This window comes from Grus americana, chromosome 14 (genome assembly GCF_028858705.1).
Source record: "Grus americana isolate bGruAme1 chromosome 14, bGruAme1.mat, whole genome shotgun sequence".
In the NCBI taxonomy this organism is placed as follows: Eukaryota; Metazoa; Chordata; class Aves; order Gruiformes; family Gruidae; genus Grus; species Grus americana.
The window spans coordinates 1,391,068-1,405,491 of NC_072865.1; the positions used below are offsets into that span (position 1 = coordinate 1,391,068).

A 14,424-nucleotide genomic window follows, 5' to 3' on the forward strand; every position below is an offset into this window, starting at 1 on the left:
GAACAAAAAGGCAGCCCAGGGCCCGGAGGGTGGCTGTGGATGCGAATGTGTTTGCAAGCGCTTTTCTGTAACCGGTTTCAAATGTCCTTCGCTTCTCTTGTTACACGTCTTCTAAAAATATCAAATATAGATCTTTCCCTCATAATATTTTAAGATACTCTATTTATACATTAATTCTTTCAAAAATAAAAAGTGACACATACAGCAATTCAGTCACTCGGAGTCTTTAAAATTATTACAAAAAGACAGGACATCCACCCCCAGCAGTGTGCGACAGCGTCACTTCTGCACAACAGAGCCTCTCCGCCAGCAGGCTGGGGTTTCTTCCACGATTTTCTATTACAAAATATAATCGTTCCAGTTCTCGACATGCCACCTGGCCAGCCCAGCCCTGCAGTCCCACAGGGCTCCTTCTCCCACCCCCCCCCCCCTTAAAAATGACCCCAAATTGCGAGGGATTTGCAAACTCGCTCCGCCAGCCTCTTGCCGCACATCCACGGAGGCACACGCATCCTCTCCGGGGCAGGAACGGAGGGGTGGCGGAGCCGAAGGGCTCATCCTCTGATTTCTGTAGACCGTAGGTTGGCCACACCAACAATAAATGTCCTGTGAGTATGGAAATAATTTACCTTGCACAACCAGTACTGCACAGACTTGGCATGGACAGACTGACACGCCAGGCTTCAAGCAAGGAGACCACCTAAAAAGCAACGGTGGAGAGTGGCAAATGCAGCTCCCAAATGGCACATCGGCGGCCTGGGCGTCGGCGAAAGCATGGACGCATCTGTGCAATGTGCATTGGAAGGTGGAGATACAGAACAGCCAGTCAAACCAAGTGAGTGGTATTTATCTGGAGCTGCATCTTGCCCTCCAGGAAGGAAACGCAGGCTGCACAGATCACAGATGTTTACCTTGCAAAAATCTAAATCTTTTTTAAAAAAAAAAAAAAGTTTGAGATGTTTGGTCCAAAATATTCTTGCCTCCACCGTGTTGACACCCGCCGAGTCCTGACAGCCCCCGGCCGGTCCCATGCCCACCCTGCAGAGCCCACCGAGCCTCTCGCTCTCGCCCGCAAGAGCAGAGCTCTGCTGCGGCACGGCAGGACGGCCACCGCCTCGCCAGGGCTGCCCCGCGCCCGCCAAGGGAAGCTCAGCCTCCTGCAAACTGCCGCTGCAGGCACAGCCTGTGGTTTGACACCAGCCCAATGCACCTCACCCCTCCCCTGCCCCGGCGGCGCGAGAAGGGGCTGGGTTCCTCGCTGGCTGCACGGGACGGCTGCGCTCAGGGAAGGGCCTAGTTGCAAAGGACTCCTCGCTGCTGACCGCTCTTCCTCCGGCGGGGAGGCCGATGGGTTGGGGTCCCTCAGCCCCCACCGATGCTCCGTGCAGCTGGTAACGCCTCACTGCGGGCAGCGTCAGGCCGGTGGCTCTCTCGTGCTGGTTCACGGTTTGCAGGCTCGTTCCCTGCGGAGCACTCGGGCTGCGGCGCGGAGCTGCTGCGTAGCTGGGTTTTTGTGATTGCTGCGAGGGCTCCCGGCTGGGACGTGGGCTTCGGGCACTGCCTGCCTCTGCTCAGGGCTGGAGGAGTCGAGCCATTCCCCAGGACCGCTCCCCCCGCAGCCCCGGCACGCACCGCCGGAGCGCGGGAGGAGACACATACGTTATTATCCACACAAACATTCATCTCAGTGCGTACGGGGAGGTCCTCACCCTGCGTTGCACGGTGGCAAAAAGCAAAATGGTCTGCAGGACTCCTGCCAGCGGCCGCCATGGATACCATGTAGAGATCAGCAGTGGCGCTTCTTACACCCGAGGTTATAGGAACTCGACGTAGTTCTCGGGGATTAATCCTGTCTTGCCGTTGAGGGTCCCTTCCAGCCAGCCCGGCTCCTGGGATGGATGAACTTGGGAGAGAAGGAAAAGGCAGGTTACTACGGGAGGGGGATTAGGGTGTAGGGGCTGCTGCTCTTTGTGTGCTGACAACGTCAAAAGTTGCTCTTGGGAGAGAGCAAGGCCCTTAATTTGTGTTTATTTTAAAGGCAGGAAACTAACATGCTAACGAGCTCGCAAAGCTCAGGTTCTCTCCTGCTCACTCCTGGGCCTGCTCTGCGTCGCCTTTATCCAACGGTGAATGCAACAGAAGGACCAAGTGAGCTGCGTGCTCAGCTGTGGACGGGGTTTCCAAACACGTGCTGATGCTGCAGGGCTGATGTAAGCTAAGTATTTGGCCTAAAAACACGGGCTCAGAAATTCCTTCAGATTTCGGCTAAAATCTCTGTGAAGTTTGAGAGAACGTGGTTAACTCCATCGCCTCATACCCCTGCACGGCCCGGCTTGGCCTCGACCAGGCTGAGAGAGAAAATGCATTAGCAAACGCTCCCGGCAGGAAAGCAAACACTGCAATCTTATTTCTGTGAAATGAGAAACATGATCAGTCCTCAAAAGACTTACGCTCTTTCTTTATTCAATCAACTACTGAAAATTTGCCCATTCTACAGGAACTAGGGTTATGCCAATGCAAGCAGAGGAATATTCCCCACACTTTCCCCAATAAATGGTGGCAAGTCAGTGGTTCAGAGCTACCCTCCTCTCCTACTACAGCCCCATCTATTGCAGGATGGCCATTTCTGTGCAAAAGTCACGACTGACATAGAGCGGTGAGAAAGACAGAAGTGTGTTAAGTCCAAACATCTCCCCGCTTTGGGAGAGACCAGTCCTCACCAGCACGGCAAAGTGCATCACTACTGGGTACGCCTGCAGAGGAATATTGTACATAGTAATCTATTAACAAAAAGTAAGAGCCACGGTGTTCCAGCTCCTAGGTTTACCCGTTTCTGGGTTTCACTTGTGCCAACTTCTTTTTCCATGCCTACACCTTCTCACACCCAAGCCGTGGGGCTTTTCTAGCACCGAAGGCTAAAGCAGTCTGCTCAGAGGAAAAATGCCACCCCCCGCCTGCAAGGAGAGCCCCCGAGGGCAACTCTGCATTAACAGCAGATTCTGGGGCTACCTCCCTTTGGGGGGGAGCAAAGGCTCCACAGTGCCCCTGCCAGTGGATGGGGGCCATCAAGAGGAAAGGAATTGTGAGATGTGTGTCTCTGTGTCTTCAGCCCTCTGGTCTCAGCAAACGGGCTGGGAAAGTGCTTAAACCGAAAGTCATGTGAGTTCCAGCTGCTGCTTTTGCCTGAAAAAAATCCCTTCTGTCCCAAAGACAGCCATTTATTTCTGTGTAGGTGCTGTCAGATAGAGCAGGGCGCATGAGCAGACAGGGAGGAGAATCTCACTCTCTATTACTGAATTAGAGCACAAATGCAACGCAACTTTCCTAATGCAGCCTAAAACTTCAGCATCTGTCAGCAGCAGCTGGGGCGGGGGGTCCCCTGCTCCAGGATATGGAGTTTTCCATCTCAGGGGCGATTGAAAACCCACCCGAGCATCCCTTTCCTGACCTCTCGCCTTCCCCGATCCAGGCCTCCACGGACCCAGGACGTCCCTCCCCTTTAGCACCACAACAAGGGCATGCAGCCATCAAGAGCACGAGATCTGCTGGCAAGTCCAGGTTTCACGTAGCTAAAAGGAACAACGCTACGGAGTTTAAACAGACCTCCCACAACGTGGTGGTATTTACTATGGGGGTGCCAGTCCCAGTGGAGAACAGCACCCCAGCTTCCCAGTCAGACCGAGATGCTGCTCTGCCATGTGCAACCTCAGAGAACGTTGAAGCCAAACAAGAACCCGTCTCCAAGTATTTCCAAGATCCATTTGCTTTCGCTGGGTTTTACAAAACCCCTTCATCATAATAATCCTTCCACCAAGCAGTGCTGTTTCTAACTCGCTTTCCCAGCTAGCGTGAGCCTCAGCTACGCTGCTAAGTGATTAGAACATGCTGTATATTTTTTCCCTTGAATAATCCATTGATTTTTATCTAGCAAACACAATGTATTTAATTCAAACTTGTTCCCCTCCTAGTCACCCTAATTCCCACGGGCTCTCAAAGGGGATACTATGTTTATTTATAAGATATCTATGGAGTTGCTTAGGAAAAGTATTTTCTTTAATTCACATGTATTCATTTTCTTCCCCTTTCTGGTATATTCTCATATATATCCCAGGGCAAAACCAGTGCATGTGGTAGCAGTTTCCCAAATGACAATGCTTAACACATAAAAGCCAAGAACTACTTGGAAAGTAGTAAAAAGTCTTTCCTTTACATTGGGGTTATATCTAAACCAGAGCTGCTTAATTCCATGGGGCACAGTCTCTTTCCCTTGATGCAGGAAACAGAAAGTCTATGTTCATTAACATCGTCTCCAAAAATCTGACTAACCAGAGCCCACCTATTCCAGCTCTCGGTATCCAGAGGAAAAAAGCACACGCTACTTTTCCATCTCCTGCATGAAATATTATGGCAACTGCATAGAATATTTCTGGTGCTGATACTTGGAAACTAATCTCTCCTACGCAGAAAACCACCGAGGAATGGCTCTGTATATGGTAACCGCTGGGGTCGGTCAGCGGCTCAGCATGTCTCCCTTCTTTAGATGAAGGGTCCGCGCCCCGAGGAGGGTCGCAGCGTGGTCCCGCAGCCCCGCACAGGCACACGGGTCCGCACGGTCCCGCCGGCACAGCGTGAGTACCTGGCTCTGCCGGCAGCACTGCCTGCTGCGGCACAGACGGCGTGCCGCCCGTCACTGCCGTAAGGAGCTGGGCCACGTGTATGCGAGGTCTCCAATAGCTCCAGCTGGAGCGTCGGGCAGCTGCCAGGGAGGCGAACGGCGCAGGCAGCTGGGGTCAGCACCGGGCACCGGCCGTGCTCCGCTGCCTGCCGTTGACATAGCATGGCACGAAGGTGACACCGTGCCCCGCCACACTTCTTGGTTTTTTTTTCCTGCTTTGGACCAGAGCCTGCACTTTGCACTCCCAAGCGCAGCCTGCAGAACCCCTGCATGCCCTCCATGCGAGGCGTTCCCTTGCCGACACACCGAAACACGGCTCCGATCTCTAGACGAACGCAGTCACCCACGCGTGCCCTCGCCTCGTGCCCTGTGGATGTGCGGCCCCTTCCACCACCGGGGCCAAACCACCCGTAACCCCGGGCTGGCGGCTCAGACACCGCAGGCAGGGCAGGGCCATGAGCGGGACGTGGAGTGGGACCCAGGCTGGAGGTGCAAAGGGGACATCTCTGCTGGAGCGGCCTCCCGCGCTCTGCTCCGGGGAGATCCCACCTATTCATCCCTCCTGTTTTACACATCTCCCTTAGGATGAAATGAATCAGGATCTTGAAAAGGCCATTGTCACACCGACCCTAAAGACGGCGGGATGTTCAGCTGTTTTCAGTGTGGATACAAAACGTAAGGCAAGATACATCCTGGATTTAATGCCTGTGTGTCAAGTATTTCTGCTTTCTTCTTTCATGGGATTTCTAGTGGTGGAAATGGGATGGTCATTAAACAGAGGACTGAAAGGAAACCCATGGACTGGGAGTCCAAATCATTCCCTGGGTCACAGAAGAAAACCAGTAATTTGCAAAACGCAGCCCTAAAATAAGTAATAGCTGTGTCCTTCTCTGTAGCTTCATTCGTATTGCTGTTACCTGGCTCTGTAGCATCTCACACGTACGTTACGTGAAATGAGAGATGCTGTTACAGGAGAAGAGTGTCCATTTGGGAAGGGAAGGGAAGGGAAGGGAAGGGAAGGGAAGGGAAGGGAAGGGAAGGGAAGGGAAGGGAAGGGAAGGGAAGGGAAGGCTCCTGCCTACCCACTGCCCAGGCTAAGAGCAGCACCCTGGGCACTGCTTCCTGCAGCGCTCCCCGGGCCGGTGAGGCGGGTGACAGGCAATGCCACGGTCGGTAGAAGGAAGCTAATTTGATGGTGTGTTACAAACACCCCCGCTATGTCCCCCACCATCCCGCTGTACTCTGCCCTTGCTCCGCAGCAAACCCTGCTCCAGGCTCAGCTCCGGGGAAGCCCAACACCGGGTGCGGAGCAAGCGCAGCTCCTACAGTGCTGGGTGCAGCTCTCGCATCCCGCTTTCCCGGCATGCCGGGAACTGCAGCCTGAATACCGCGCCAAGAAACGAGCCCATCTCCTCCCGCTCCCGCAAGGCGCCCGGTGCTGTGCTGTGCCCTCCCTCCGGGTCAGGGACTCACCGTTATCAAACACAGTGCCTGCCGTGAAGGAGAGCTCCGAGTCGTGTTCTGCTTTACAGGCGTACAAAGCTCGGGCTTTCCGCAGCGGTGAGCTGCAAAGAGAAAGAATTTATTGGCATAAAAAATACCCTACTCATACACAACAGCACTCCCCTCCCCACTGGGTCGAAGAGGGGTCCACATAAGTGGGGCATGTTCAAGAGGGGTCCAAGGACCTCTACGGCTCTGCATGGGTCCAAGGTTACACTGCTCAGGGGAAGAGTGAGGAAGATGCCAGAGGAGGCTGAAGGCTCTCAGGGATGAGCCCCCGATTTTCACCGTGCTGCAAACCCCAGTCTGAGCCCAGCTGGCAGCGCCAGGACCAGAGCCCATGCCTGGTGCCCGCGCAGTGGGCAGCCCGGAGCCGGGGAACGCTGGGAGAGCTCCAGGCACTGGATGGGAGGACGGCGGGGAGCTGGAAATGTTTTGTGGGTCTCGGAAGGGCCGTAACCGGCTGGCGGGCCAGTGCGGAGTGAAGGCAGGCAGCAGGTGCCGGCAGCGACCCGCTGCCCACCGGCCCTGCTCACTGCCAAACCCATCGCTCTCCGAGCGCAGCTGCAACCACAAGGAGAATTTTGCAATGAAGAATTAGTACTTGGGGAAGGGTACTTCAAAACAGAAAAACAAGTAGGTCTGTGAAGAATTTGCTGCACTTCTTTAGAGACTGTACCTGAAGATAAAAAAGATTTAACAACCATTAGATTTTACTGGGGAAGTGTCAGTGTGCCCACGCTGCGGAGGAGTGAATTAGAGCAGAGGGAGCCAGAAATGGAGCAAATCGCAGCAGATGCAGGGAGAAAATGAAGGACCTCAGGACCCAGCAGCAAAGCACAGGCACACAGAGCTGTCCCCTGTGCCTGGAGCCTCCCACCCACCCTTTCCAGGTTTGGGCTGGGGGGGAGCTGGGACACGGCCGGGCCACGGTGACGGTGACGGTGCAGACCTGCCCAGGCACTGGCCATCTGAGCAGTCGGCCGCATCCAGCGCTGCAGCAGGCTGCTCGGCGACGGCACAGCCAAGCAAAGTGATGGAAGTGCCCCCAGGAGCTGCTGGGGTAATGAACATGACATCACCATTTCTCAGTTCAGCGGTTTCACCGGCTTCTGTCTTTCCAAGGACTGGAAGTTATTCTGCACTCTCTCCGAGCGAGCCCAGGGAAGCGGCACACTTTCACCTCGTGGCGAAAGCGGTTCACCTTCACACAGAAACCACAAACCAGAGAAGCTGTGAATGGTTTTGGTTTTGCTGTGAAGAGAGCCCCAAAGCAGAGGTCTCTCCTCTCTGAATTCTAGCTGCCTCACACGAGCAGCTGCCAAACACTTAAAAACCAGGATGGGCAAATAGTCCTCCTGCCCCAGAGAGGGTCCTTCCGTGCCAGAGAGGCACTGCTCGTGCACAGTCCTTGGGGAGACTGTCAGATGAAAAACAAAAGGTATTTTCGGGCTTACTACCTTGAATTATTCAAGTTGTTGTTTTTCTCCCCAAAAAAACACCTCTGCAGCCCGGCATCCCCGGGTCCCCAGCCCGTCCCTTTGCCTCCCGGCTGCTCTCCGGGCTGGGACTGTGCCCATCAGAGCCCTGCGGGGATTTCAGGGACTGAAACGCTGGACCCTGGCGATCGCTCACATTAGGTTTCTGCCTCCGAGCACGGCACAAGGCCAGCAAAGCACTCCAGAGTTTCACCCATCTGCCCTCGTGCAGTTTCGGGGATGATGAGCCTCTCTCCCCCAGAGGAGGAAGGCTGTTTGGATGGCATTACGCCGTTGTCAGCCTTTGCAGACGTGTAGCAAAACAAATAAACAGCCCTGCCAAGCAGGCAGCTGCCGTACAGGCAGCATTTGTACGGCTGTAGGTGTGGGGGAAGAGCTCGGTCTGTGCCTGTAACGAACAAACAGGTTTGACACGTCTTCCTCAGAGGAAGGACTGCTGCCCCGCGCCCGCGCCTGCCAAGGGGCTGGGAGCCGCGCTCTGCCGAGGATGCCATCGGCCTCTTGCTTGGCCGTGCCAGGGCTGGCTCGGAGGAGAGGGACCCTGCCCGAGGGCACCCCGCACACAGACCAGAGGCGATGCTGCCCTGGCTTCCCCCGTGGGAGCAGCCCCCGGTACCTGCCCGCAGTGCGCTCACGGCACGACTGCATCTCCGGTGCCAAAAGCCACGGGACCCCCAGGCAGCACCCGCTCCCACTGCGTCGCAGCCAGCAGCGTACGGCACCCCGGGGCGAGGAGGGGACGCGCATCCTCCTGCCCGCGGGCCGGCCTGCGGCACAGCCTGACCTGCTGCTCCACGGTCCCACTGGAAATCTTCCGTTAGTCTGTCTGTAACTTTCGGGACAGATTTACCCAGCGATGCCCAAGCGCCTCAGACATGTGCACGCGGCAGGCAAACGTCTGTGTGGCCCCATGTCCTTAACCCTCCTTAGATCCCAGATAAGAAAAGGAAAGTGGCCAGAAAATGAGGTATCACCACATTTTACACAGGCTTGTTATTCCTGGCAGCACCCGGGAAGGCAGTACACGTCTTACCTGTAGCAGAGAGGAGTAAAGCAAACCGCAGGAGCTGAAATAGCTGGGCAAAACCACAGAAACCACGAGCGATGCCGAGCACAGCGAGTGTGACCTGCGAGCGCTGGCTTCCGCTCGCCTGCCCATGGGGGCCAGTGGGCACCTGCCGGGGGGCTGAAAGGGGGGTTTCAAAGGGTGTCCCCTGGGGCAGGAGATGTTTGAAAGCTCCTCTCTTGCTGGGTGCAGATAGCTGCATTGGGGGAGTTTGAGCAGGATGCAAAGGGAAAAGGAAAGTGAAGTGGGGGAAACCGAGTAAATTAAACAGAAAGTAGCAAAAGCAACAAAAAGCAAAGCGAACAGACCTGATGGGGGATGAGTCGCTGGACGTAGAGGAGGTGGGCATAGGACTTGATGGCGCAGAGAACATGGGCCAGGACGGTGAGAGGGGTGACGTTGGGCTTGGATTCTGAGGGCTGCAAGACATAACCAGATACCTTATCAACATGCAACCACAGAAACAAACAGCAACCGAGAGACAGTCAGACGACATCCGACGATAGCGAGTGCCTTGGGAATATTCAGAGCATGAGACACAGCTACGAAATGAAGTGCCAAGACCTTGGGATACGTTTCAAGGCCAGATCTGCATTTCTGTGGACAACAAGAGCTGGATCTTCCAATTAACCCCTGCTCCATCACCCCGTCCAGCGAGCCTGACACCCTGTGTGAGGAGGGCTGTCTTGCTCGCTGCTGATGGCAGCCCAGCTACTTACCTGCCTTGTTTTACTTCCCCCACTGCTGCCAGAAATAGCTGATGGCATTGCTGGATGTTAACAATGCCTGCAAGCAGCCTCCATCCCCCTTTTGTACGTCAGTTGTCGTGGTTGTCAGAGTCTGGGCCCCGGCACGTGGTGCCAGGCCACGACCGCCTGTTCGTATTTCTAACCAAAGGGGTCTCAGAGGCTGGGAGCCCAGAGGAGTTCGTTATCTACAGGACGGAGCCGGCCAGGGCTGGCGTTTCCATGCTATCATCCGTCTGAAGACAACTAGCAGGAGAGCATCTCCAGCCCACCCCACCCCAGTGCGCTCAGCAGCACCAGGGGGCTGTGCTGGGACCCCAGCCCGAGTCGGCCGCCTTACAGGTCGTGTAAACGGCTCGCATGGAGGTAACAGTGCTCCAGGGCTCCTGCCGTGCTTATGCAATCGGGACTACATAAAGACGTCATTGACTTGGTTTTTTCCACGTTTTACACTGAAGAACTCTTTTCCCCCTCGTGCAAACTGCTCTCGATTCCTCACTTTTAAGTCACTGCTGTCAACTGAAGTTGAATCAAGTTACTGAACTAGTAAATGCATGCAGAAGTCAAGCGAGAACAGTTTGGTTCCCTCAAAAATGTTCAATTTAGGTCATTCTCAGGTTCACCAAAAAGTAATTATTGTACTAAAATACAAATTCGAGTCTGAGTCATCTTCTACTGTTTCCATGCTTATCAACTCATCTGTATTCTCTAACTCAGATTGTAAACTCCGTCTCTGATAAAACACCAGAAAAACCTCTCCACACTGAAAATGCCTCTGTAAAAACAAGAAGTTTTGTAAAAGCATCATGATTTATGTTTTTTTCTTCAGAGAGGGGTGATACCTCTGATCACAGAGATGAGATGGGGATAGGGTGTGACCCCGCAGGCAACACCCGGGCCGTCCCGGTCCCCATCCCCATCCCCGAGCTGGGGGCTCCTGAGGGAGAGGGGATACAGGGAGGGGGGTCCACAGCATGCGGGAAAACCTCAGCCCTGCAGTAAGGGCGGTTTACGGGTCCCACCAGACCAAATAAATGGACATTGGAGGGAGGGAAGGGGCTGCGCCAGGACTGACAGCATGCCAGAAGCCATGGCTTCATCTCTTCTCCTTTGTCTCAGGGAACCAGCACTTCTCTGAGGGGAACGGGATGAAGCTGCTGAGCTGCTTTCTGACAGCACCAGGGTAAGTCCTGAGGTGGAGGGAAAGGTGGTCCACGTGCAGAGAGGGGCACAGCCCTCCCCTCAGCTCCAGGCTGTAAAGATAATTTGTTCCAAATACCTGTCTGGGACTATAAAAACATTTTCTAGAGATGTCTGACTCAGATTTCCTCTTGTCGCTGTGCGGAGTGCAGTGATGTGCCTCCTCCACGCTCGAGGAGAAGCCTCCTGAGGAGCATGGCTTGGACCAGTAGCCAACTTGGAAAAAAACCCCAACCTCCAAAAAGGACGAAAGCAACCTCCCCCCTCCAAAAGGAACAAAACGGGCAGCACCAGCCCACGCAGTGGGACGAAGCGCGGGAGCAGCCAGGGGAGCCTGCGCTGCCTCTTAAACCTTCAATAAACAGATGAAGTCTCTGTAAAAAGGGTAATGGGTTAACCCATGGTCACTCAACATCGATTAGATCACAATAGCAGAAGTTCACTGTTTCAGCCCCTGGCTTCTGCTCTTAAGCCCAGAACAAAATGTTTCATTATACTAACAAAGAAGAGACTATAACAAACATTCTTCTTCCATTTCAAGCTGAATGTAAAACCTCAACCTCTATCATTTAAAAGAAAAAGAACCAACCTCCCCCACCATCCAAGAGAGTCTCCAGGAAATATTTATGATTAATCTCGAATTTTGTGTTTTCTTGTAATTTTCCTCCATTCCCTCTGAGTTACAGTTTAGCACCTTAAAGCTAAAATGTCACTCTTGGCACACCAGCTTCCCTCCAGCTCATGCATCTGCGCAGCCAACACCCTGAAGCCTTCCTCGCCTGCACCACGCTCATCTCTGGGTGTCTGGGTCCTCTGCCAGCACCACTTCACTTGCCGAGAGGCCGGAGACTCTCGCCGGCGGTTCCTGCGTGCCCTTCCACGCGCCCGCGAGCGACGCTGGCAGCCGGCGCTCCCTGGCATTCTCTGATGGTGACCACTCCAAATTGCAAGGGTAGGTCTGTGGATTTGGTCCAATTTCTAGGGGAAAGTGTCCACACCATAAATATCACCACCGCAATGGCACCTAGAGGACACTAAAGAAGGTTAAATTGTTGGCCAGAGCTCCGTATCTGCCTTAAGGCCAAACTCTTGGCCTCTTCACTCTTCGCAGAGGCTGTGTCACTGGATTCAACAGACACTAATGATTTCCCTTTGTAATTATGGGCAATACCTTTATTACGTCAGAGGATTACATGCATATAGAAATGAGATACAGCAGTGCATCACAACTTTCAGAGGAGGGCTGTAAAACAGGGAATGTTCACAGGCAGACTATTAACAGAAATCCTCAAAATGTTCTAATAATCGTCACTATTTAAAAACAATCTTTTTTCATTTTTCTAGTATCAAAATTGTCAGTCTTTTGAAAAATGGGTAATTACCTGTATTACTTAGCTTTTAACAAATCTGTTTGACATTGGTACTTACCATATATTAAATTTATTTCCAACTTTGAACAGAAGGAGGTGCTACAGAGACCACCAAGTTAGCCCAAATCGCAGCCATTAACCCTTGAAGCACCAGTTCTTGCTTCTTCTTTTTCTTTCTAGCAGGTGTAGTTGTCAGGTCATTCGTGATGACTCCTATCTTCCCTTTACACAACAAGCTATATAGCACACAGGGCAGGTAATTTTGGGGTTTTTTTCTGTGCCTAAGCATGCTTCTGCCCTCTAATGGAGAGAGCATGCTAGATGCATTTGAAGACACAGAGAGAGCTCTCCTCTGGGCAGCAGGAACAAGAACATTTCCTTCACTGTTAGTACTGCAGAGGCACCGGTATGTTGGAAGCCAAAGCCTGTTGTTGTAATACGCGTATGCAACGGTCTCTGGCTCTATACACGTAAGCTACTACAGCGAGCCTCCAAGACGGTAAACGTCTGCATGGCAAATGGAATATGAGTGCGTGGGTTTATCACCTGGAAGGCAGAGGACCTGCTAGGTGTGCCTTTCGTCTTACCATGGCCTCTCACCATTCACGTAGACTCCTCCATCCTGGTGACCTCAAAAAGCTCTGCAGCAAATGCAAGCTACCTGCTCCGGTCATGGATTTTCTAGAGGCAAGGACCTTGGGAAGCAGACCTCCCGTCCTCCAGCGAGGTTCCTTTCCACTGAACCATCTGTAGCGTGGGATGAGACCTAAGACAGCTTAGACAGCTCTAGCCACCAGCCCATCTTCTTGCTGGTTACAAACCCAGTGGGCAGCAGTCTCTTGTGGACCGCAAAGGCCCCACGCTGGGGTAGAAGAGGGCACACAAGTGGCACAGCAATGCCCTTCTCAAAGAGGAGCTTGGCCAAGCTCAACGTGGGCCTTGGAGGGGGTGATGAACTGGTGACCGAAATGGCTGGGAGTGGCCACCCACACCTGCCAGCCCTCCCGCCGTAGCTCCCACGCCTCTGTGGGCAGTGGGCTCTGGGTGCAAGAGGACATCTCGCTGCATGTGCCAGCGATGGTGTGCCTGCAGCGCAGGATGGCCACTGCTGCTGGTACCGACCCCGGTCCTCCTCACTGCGCAATGGAAGGAATATCCGACTGCATGGGGTTACGGGACTAAAAATTCCCAATGCGCTTTTTGAGATGAAATCATTTTAAAAGAATGCAGCTCTCGCTACTCGTAAAGTTGACTCTGTCATCGCTCCACCAACTGCGCAGTCTGCTACACTAATTACAGTGCGTAATGCAATCAATACGATTCTCAGACAAGAGAGTTATTTCTGCGATCTTGTGGCAAAAAAGCCTTACAGCAAGAACTGGCACTGGGGCCAGCCTCTACCTAAGAAGCTATCAATAATTTGGAGCAGGATTTTGGTGTCTTTGCATCCTTGGTGGCAAAGAAAACAGTCTCTGTGCCCACCAAACCAACTGAGAGAACTATGAACTAATGACAGCATGTGGATTTTTAAGTACGAGAGCCATCCTGTTGCAATCAGATTGCTCACAGAAGAGATGAACGTGGTCCTAGGGTGACGGAACTTCCCTGCGCAGCCCCGTGGTCCTGCTCTGCAAGGCGTTCCAGCACATTTCCTCAAGAAGAACAGATGGATGGTTCAGGAACCCGCCTGAGCTGCCCTGCCAGCACCTACAGACTGTGGGACTACGATGTGCACGAACGGTTCACCTCCCTTCCGTGAAATACAGGTATTTATTTTCAAGATGCTGCTTGCGTATCACCTTTCTGTGCTTATGTGACTGCAAGTCCTGTCTTGCTGGAGAAGTCAGTGCACGCGAGTGAACAGGCTATTCCGAGGTCTCTGCAATTTGGAAAACGGTTTTCTTGTAGGATCCAATTTCCTTTCTGTTTCTCATGGAAAGAGTAGAGGTGGTGAGAGGCTTTGGGGAAATGTTGGCTGCTGCCTGCTTTCAGTTCTGCCTGCAGACAGCAAATGTCATCTGGACCTTTTTTTTTTCCTTCTTCTTACTCTGGAGGACTTTGCGAGGGGCTCTTCCTGTTGGGTGCAGAGTGGGAAACAAAACAGAGAAAAAAATGCTAAGAACCAAAAATACCAGAAGCAGGAAACAAAGAAGTGGCTAAAATGAGAGTCTTCCAAGGCGGGCATGGACTTTTCCCCAACAGAAGCAGCAGAGGGAACTCCGCAAGTCCGTAGCCCAATACGTCCTGAGGCTGTTGCCTTTCCTGGAGGTCCATCTGTGCCCCTCGAAAGCCGCAGCCGTGACCTGCAGCCCAGCGAGCAGGTAAAACCGCCCTGGAAAGGGCAGGGTGCAGGAGGACGTCGTGT

At 53.3% G+C, this 14,424-nt stretch overlaps 1 protein-coding gene across 10 annotated transcripts in view; it reads right to left on the reverse strand.

Moving 5' to 3' along the window:
- Positions 1 to 906: 906 nt before the first annotated feature.
- Positions 907 to 14,424, reverse strand: part of ARHGAP26 (Rho GTPase activating protein 26) — a 147,887-nt gene continuing 134,369 nt past the window's right edge. For 7 of the 10 annotated variants that reach the window (XM_054842095.1, XM_054842090.1, XM_054842093.1 and 4 more), the window contains 3 exons: positions 9,052 to 9,162; positions 6,149 to 6,240; positions 907 to 1,903 (listed from right to left, as the gene is read on the reverse strand). In XM_054842095.1, coding sequence (XP_054698070.1) covers positions 1,815 to 1,903; positions 6,149 to 6,240; positions 9,052 to 9,162 — 292 coding nt within the window. In that variant the 3' untranslated portion in view covers positions 907 to 1,814. Of the gene's footprint in view, positions 1,904 to 6,148; positions 6,241 to 9,051; positions 9,163 to 11,840; positions 14,134 to 14,424 lie in introns of those variants that run through there. The other 3 variants (XM_054842094.1, XM_054842092.1, XM_054842096.1) reach the window with 2 other exon arrangements.